A 7,973-nucleotide genomic window follows, 5' to 3' on the forward strand; every position below is an offset into this window, starting at 1 on the left:
CCTACAAGCAAAAGAAAACTCTACATTTCCTTATAGTGAGTTCTCAAAGTTAATACAGCACCACTTATTTACTTAGACCTGGATTCTAACAATACAGTCCAGTAGTAAAGTTTCCTCAGACTGTTGGAAGCTTACAATTGGTACGTTTCAGTGCTTTTAATAACAAATTAGAAAATGAATTTAGTAAACACAGTTTGATGAATACAATTAAAAACATGCTCCATGGGGGGGGGGGAAATAGAGAAAAAGGTATTTCTGGAAAGGTCTACAATCTGTTCTGTACAAAGCTCTACAATAAGACTGAAGGTTGAAGGTTCAGGATCCACACAAGCAACAGTGATTTACCGCATCATAATAATACAATTCAGTCCAGTCCCTGCCTTGGAGCAAATCTAAAAAAATAATAATAATAATAATAATAATAATAATTAATAATAATAATAATCCAAGAGTTGCCCTAAAATTATTTTCAGATTATTTGCTTAGTGTGAGTAATTTTCATGGGTAGAGATAAGCAATAGATTTGGGCACCTAGGTTAAAATTATATTTTTACACCCTCAAATGTTTCCAGGGCAATAGGATTCTTTGTGTTTTGACTCATAATATAAATATCATTATTTATACTCCAAGGGTTGTTTTCAAAAGTGGGATACTCTGCCACGGTCCTCCAACTCTTTCAACCCAATGAAAATCGCAGAGTTAAAACTCACAGAGCTAACCCTGAGCTTACTCAGAACATGGGTAGCTGCCCTGAAGCATTTGTCTAAGAGAAAAAGAAAGAACAAAAAAGATAGAAAGAAAGGAAAAAGAAAAAGAAAGCAAAGCAATAGAGAAAAATTGTCCAGCATGAGGGTGTCTGGTCCTCGAGTTTTCTTGTCTGATGCTTGCCGTCCTAGACTATATTCTACTGCCTTAGACCCTTGGAGAACAGAGACAGAGAGACAGAGAGAGACAGAAGAGAGAGAGAGAGAGAGAGAGAGAGAGAGAGAGAGAGAGAGAGAGAGAGAGAGATTGTCATGCTCCAGACTAATCTAGATTATGAGAGGACTGGGAAGATGGAGTCCAATAGAGTCCCCTTTCTACAACACAGGTACCAACGAAAGGACCTTCAAGTAGCCATGCTCCAGCCTTAATTTGAACTTTCGGTTTCTACTTCTTTGTAACTGAGTCAGAATTATGTCTAAATTTTCTGCCACTCATTTCTGTAAGGCAAACATGACAAGCAGACAGACGGAAACTGGCACTTTAAAAAAAATCTATAAAATTTCATAACCCCCAAAACAAAAATTGTATCAGGTAAACCAGCATAGGACTGAGTTATAGATGTGAACTGTGGTGCACAGCGATTGCGAGTAAAATGAAAAAATCGATAGCAAAGATGGTGGTCACGCACTCCCCAGACTCTAAGCGTTCGTCTATAAGTCAGAATGCGTTTCCGTTTGGAGATTTGGTGTGAACATGCTTTCTTAGCAGAGAGTAGAACAGCCGCCGTGCTGTATGGTGCGCATGCATATTAACTGGTCATTTGCATAGCTGGAACTATAGTACAAAATGCAAAACAAAATTTATTTTGAAAGATTAGTGCACAAACACATTGAACCCTTGCTAACTCTTGACATAACAATTTTTGTTTACCTTTCTTTGGGGGGAAAAAAAAAACCCTAAGAGGTCCAAAAACTAGGTTAATAGTCAGAAAACCTGAACAGAGACTCTGCTTCCCCACCTCCTTCTCACCACCAAAGGTTTCTTTTTCTTTCATGTTTCAAGGCAGGAATAGAACAGACTCGAATGTTTTCATCTCGTTTCTCTTCACATGCAAATACAAAATATGAAATCGCTCCTTTCGATGAGCTATCCTGGTGATAGTTTTCCACTGACGTGTAGGTGGGTTATTACCCTCGAGTCTGATCTTCGTGTATGTGATACCCTTAACTCAGTGCAGCACCTGGGGGCTTTCCAAGTTTAGAATATGGTATAATATGCAAAATTCATGACAGCCCTGGCTGTTTCCTTGTTCGTGGCTCTGATACTTACATTCCTTTACATTTAATAATCAAACAGCATGCAAGTACGAACAAAATTCTGCATCTGGCCTTTGTACAGCGATTCCCAGTACTAATATAAAAAGTGTGTGGGGTTTCGCCATCAAAATCTGTATCAAATATACTCAGCCGACTCATCATCAATAATGTATCCTTACGCTACTATTTTTTAAATGGCTTTGGTTTATCTAATTTTTTAAACAACAAAAGCAAGGCCAGCCTACGTATTTTGACTTAGGAGTTTACCTTTCTACCTTTATTTTAAATTTGCATTTTTACTGGTTCATGTAGGGAGAGAACTATCCGTCTTTACCTGGCATAAGTCCTTTTTTATCTTTTATCTCCATATTTTTATCCCCCATGTTTTTTAGCCCCATCTTTTCTAGAGCTGTCCAGGAAAACTCCAGCAACTTTTTGAGGAGGGTAGAAGCGAGTGTGGTATGAGAAGAGCAAAACTGAATTTGTTTTGAGGCTATTGGTGCCAATTTGGATCTAAAATACATTAAAGCGGCACAATTCTAAACCTTTCAAAACTGGGATTTATAAGAGGGACGCTAACACGGATTCAACAGTTACAGCCTGCCAGGGATTAGTCTAATACCAAAAGCATACTCTCGCACTTTATGGGAGATTACTCAGTTGTCAAACAACAGAGGTTGTGTTTATGTTTATTTTTAAACTTTTATTTTTTAAGTTCACTTTTTACTGTACAGACCAGGCATTCTTGAAATAAAATGTCCCTTTTGGGTGGTGAGGGTGGCAGGGGTGTAGAGAAAAAGAGAGGAAGGTGGAGTTTGCCTGGCTTTCCAGTCTGTTTCATTAGTAAAGCTTTTCCTGCTTTGCTTAACTGTCTCTACCCTGCTTTTGTTAAAAAGAAACCAAAGGGCAATGGGGGGGGGGGGCTTAATAATTATGTAATATTCTACTGGGGGAAAAGGACTGCACACTAACATAAAAACAAGAAGATACTTAAATCCATGTTGTTTTAGAAGAAACATCTCTCAGGGGGAGATTTTTAGGAGAAAGAAAAAGATCTGAAAGCTCCCGCAATCAGGAAAGTAATTTTTGATATAAAATTTTCACAAAATGCTGGGGAGAGAAAGGTAGAAACCTAAATTATCATTCTTTATGTTTATTGTATCTGAAATGAAATAGGAAGGAACACCCGAGTTAATGCTGGGACAGAGAAGGGATTATAAAAAGTTACTGACTTCGGTGGACACGACCACGGAGTTTCAAGTCTTTAACAGCGGACTTGCCGTGTCTCTGCATTTTAGCTATACATCTGCCTACTTATCCGTCTGTAAATACGTAACCTTTCTTAAAAGTTGCTGAAAGACTCGAGTAAGCATAGGTAGAGCACACTGGAGGATGCCCTCCACAGAGCCTAATACAAAAAACTGTGTTTTTAATCTAGTTCCTAAGAAGTACAGATGTCTTACGTGTTCAAAAATACACACACACACACACACACACACACACACACACACACACACAAGTTGCATGCCAGAAAGCAAAACAAGGAAATAAGTGCCCCTTTCCTGACCCCAGCCTGCAGACACTCATCTTAGTTGGGTTAACGCACCCCAGGAGCAGCTTCCAGCTCCTTCTAACGGGCTGCCTTTCCCCGGGTACCCAGGTGCACAAAGGAGATGGTGATCTCTGCAGAACAACAACAACAACAACAGAAACCGCCTCGTTCACACAAAAGCCCACCTTGCAAATGAATGGAATATTAACGACTACCTAACAGTTGCACCGTTGGCAGGGCGAAACAGAGCCCTAACACAGCTCTCTACAGATTGCCAGTGGAAACCGAAGCAGCTCGAGGAGAAACGCACCTACTGTCTGTGAAACGCTGGTGCAGATTTTTTTTTTTTTCCTATCAGTCTAACCTTCTGTGTTGATGCATGAATGCTGGTACCCACTTACAGGGATGCCAGATGATCAGTGCAGAATGAAGGTCCCAAGAGAGAGGATCACATGGCTCTCTCTGCCCTGTGACGTCACTAGCAGATGGCATGGGTACCAGCTCTGGCAGTTGGCATCAATGTCACTTTTTAGAGATCAATGAGATAGTGCAGATATACACAGATCTAGAGGCTCCAGGAGACGATGCGACACTCAGCCTGAAAAGATTTGGAAGACCCAAAATGAAAACTGATTATTGAATGAAATTAAAACCTAAGGTAATATAAATAAAGATATACTTCAATTGATTCTGGCTTTGCATGCAAGTATTTAAAGATACAGTGTCACTGTCTTAGAGTATCTGTATGCTCCTTGCCATCTATAACTTCTTATCATATTTCATTCTTAATGATGTAATTATCACATACTTTCACTGCTATTATGTAACACTGCAAGTATGTGGACATTACTAAGAGTTTGTGTGTGTGTGTGTGTGTGTGTGTGTGTGTGTGTGTGGTGTTGAGGGAGCTGGAGATGGTTGCATTGAAAAGTCTGTTTTAATGTGCCTGTTTCTTTGAAGACTTTCAATGAAAATACTTGCTGCTTCACCCAGCAAAGACCAAAAATGCATTTGAAACACAAATTCTTTTCCCCTTTCATTTGGGATTCTGAACACACGTGCAAAATTGCAGTCAGAATCCTTGGACCGTTCCCGTCAGATATTAGCTAGAGGGAGACTTGTGTGTCTCGCAGAACAAAAAACACTACGAGAGTGTTTTTTGTCCAGGGTGATTTGAACAGCAGTAAACAGACAATTACACTCAGAAAAATCTTAAATGTTAAAGCCGTCTCAATGTTTTCTTTGATTAAGTAAATTGCTAGTGATTTTTATCTTTCTCTTTATTTATCGAGTGTTTTTTCCCCAAATTAGCCTAATCCCCTTTGCTTTTAGAAGGCTGGGGGAAATAGTGCTTATTTATATAATTCTTTACTGATCAGAAAGAAATCAGCTTTAAAACTGATCTGATTAATCTTTTATTTAAATACCTATATTCTAAAAAATGATTTAAATAAATTCACAGCTGTAGGAGAACAGAAAATAAAGTTAGAGATTTTTTTTTTCCTAAAAAACCTATAAAATTGTCAGCGAATGGAGAGAGAGCAGTTCTCATTTCATACACTGGTTTCCCTTCGATTTTGTTCCCAGGGGGATTGGAATTAATGAAACTCTGCTTTGCTATATCATGTTTTGCATTTGCTGAATTCCACAATCTTTTCAGTATATTGACTCCAGTTTGAAATAAAAAAAGAAATAGAGATGGAGGTGGTATTATAATAAATGCTTGCTGTTTTATTTTCTTTTAAAAATTTCCCTATAGAAATCAATCCTGTTACATGCATAAATATTTTATAATCACTAATCTATACAAATTCAGACATTCTATTTAATGTAAGAAATTAGCTCCGGAATCAGTCTTTTTCATGTATTCTTCTAGTCTTCTGAGTAAGCCATTCGATCTGTTTGAAGTGTATGAAGTTTAAAAATGAAAACACTTTAAATATCGTGCTGGCATTTTTTCAGGTAACTTAAACCTCAACCATGCTAACGCTACCGTTTGATGAGCCCGTGGTGATGCCAGAATCCCAGATGTGCAGGAAGTTCTCTAGAGAATGTGAGGACCAGAAGCAAATTAAGAAACCAGAAAGCTTCTCCAAACAAATTGTCCTTCGAGGAAAGAGCATCAAAAGGGCCCCTGGAGAGGAAACTGAGAAAGAAGAGGAGGAGGAAGACCGAGAAGAGGAAGATGAAAATGGGCTGCCCAGAAGGAGGGGTCTCAGGAAAAAAAAGACCACCAAGCTCCGGCTGGAAAGGGTCAAGTTCAGGAGACAGGAAGCTAACGCCCGAGAGAGGAACCGGATGCACGGCCTCAACGATGCTCTGGACAACTTACGGAAAGTGGTCCCCTGTTATTCTAAGACCCAAAAACTGTCCAAGATAGAAACTTTACGACTGGCCAAAAACTACATCTGGGCACTTTCTGAAATTCTGAGAATCGGCAAGAGACCGGATCTGCTCACCTTCGTCCAAAACTTATGCAAAGGTCTCTCCCAGCCAACTACAAACTTGGTGGCAGGCTGCTTGCAGCTGAACGCCAGGAGTTTCCTGATGGGGCAGGGTGGGGAGGCTGCGCACCACACAAGGTCACCCTACTCCACCTTCTACCCGCCCTACCACAGCCCTGAGCTCGCCACTCCCCCAGGGCACGGGACCCTCGATAATTCCAAGTCCATGAAGCCCTACAATTATTGCAGTGCGTACGAATCCTTCTATGAAAGCACCTCCCCCGAGTGTGCCAGCCCTCAATTTGAAGGTCCCTTAAGTCCTCCCCCAATTAACTATAATGGGATATTTTCCCTGAAGCAAGAAGAAACCTTGGACTATGGCAAAAATTACAATTACGGCATGCATTACTGTGCAGTGCCACCCAGGGGTCCCCTTGGGCAGGGTGCCATGTTCAGGTTACCCACCGACAGCCACTTCCCTTACGACTTACATCTGCGCAGCCAATCTCTCACCATGCAGGATGAATTAAATGCAGTTTTTCATAATTAATGAGGAAAATGAAAATAAACAGTGGTCATTCACCTCCCCCGCCTAATTAAGACAAAGCAGATGCTTGTGGGCTGAGTAATTGGCACAACTCTATCTAAGGTGTTTACTAGTTGCTGAAGTGTGTTTCAACTATTGTGAGAATTTTCTATGTAATAATAAATCTCTTTTCGTATGAACTTCTTTTCCTTTCCTTTTGTCTGTAAAGCACTGTGATTCTGTTTCTGCCGGCAGGATTTTTTTTTTCTTGTTTTATTTCCTTTGAAATTCACTTAATTTGTTTGAACAAGGTGTCTGAGAATACAGTGTTGAACGGAGACACGCACACAGTATAACTTGATGTCTATTTCGGTTGTACAGTAATTATAAGAATGCATGTTATTAAAAGCAGATGAATAAAACTATGTGTTTATAATTATTAGGAATTATATATTATGTATCTCTGAAAATTGAAATTTTTAAATATGGCGAATATCACTAAGCTGGCAATGACATCGGGAGGTGCATTTGAGGTTGTGCAGAAAGATAAAAAGCTATGCAATATTCTGTTTATTAAGGATGAATCTAAATGCATTCGATTGGTAACTATTCCTCTTCGAGCCTTTGCAGATGGGGCAACATGATATCTGAGTAGGTGGTTTCATAATTTTGGAACAATTATTTCAACCATAAAGAAAAAATATTTCAGTATTTGTTTTGTATTGTTCAGAAATTATCTGTACAGGTTTGTTAACACAGTGTACGATTGTGTTTTCCATCCCACATTTTTAAAGCAATTAAACATAGATATTTCCACCTGTAAAGGACATCTATTAGCTGTGATATTTTTGCACGGTACTTATTATTTCCTGGTACACAGCTGCTTTGTGGCTCTCATGCTTCTCCCTCCCCATTTCTGAAATATTTCGGATTACAAAACCTTATGAGCTAAAACAAATTTCTCTTTTTTTTAAAAAAAAATGGCCAAAGCGCTTCCAAGAAAAAAAAAATGTTTTTAAAGTATCTGAAATGAAAGAAAGGAGCCCATGAGAGTTAAACATCCTGGGGAAACAAGGATAAATCCTGGTAACCTTCAACTGGAGCCTAAATTCGGTGGCAAATTTCCAGCAACCACCAGAGTACATGATAAAAATGGAAGGTTTTCATTCTGTGCCGTTTAAATGTCTAGCCGATTCCAAGGTAGATTCTGTGTGATTAAAAGTTTTCTGACGAAAGGGTCCGCCAAAAACTTAGTTTGCTAGCTTCTGGGGAGCTAGCCCTCTTGAGACAGGGTTGGGTCGGCTCTGGGATAACAGGCAAGTTGGCTGGCGTCTCTGGAGATGCGCGGGGGCCCAGGTTGGCCTCCCAGGGGAGGCAGGTGGCCAGCCCTGGGAGCTGGCCAGCGCTGCAGAAATGGATGCGCTGGTGG

General features: G+C 39.8%; 1 protein-coding gene across 1 annotated transcript; it reads left to right on the forward strand.

Annotated features, from left to right (window-relative positions):
• Positions 1 to 5,554: 5,554 nt before the first annotated feature.
• Positions 5,555 to 6,568, forward strand: NEUROD6 (neuronal differentiation 6; the record flags this gene model as incomplete). Its single annotated transcript, XM_080700817.1, has 1 exon — positions 5,555 to 6,568. One exon carries the CDS (start codon positions 5,555 to 5,557, stop codon positions 6,566 to 6,568), a length of 1,014 nt encoding a protein of 337 aa, XP_080556943.1.
• Between the last annotated feature and the right edge of the window lie 1,405 nt (positions 6,569 to 7,973).

The sequence above is a fragment of the Muscardinus avellanarius genome, assembly GCF_963383645.1.
Source record: "Muscardinus avellanarius genome assembly, chromosome: 9".
Classification (NCBI taxonomy): Eukaryota; Metazoa; Chordata; class Mammalia; order Rodentia; family Gliridae; genus Muscardinus; species Muscardinus avellanarius.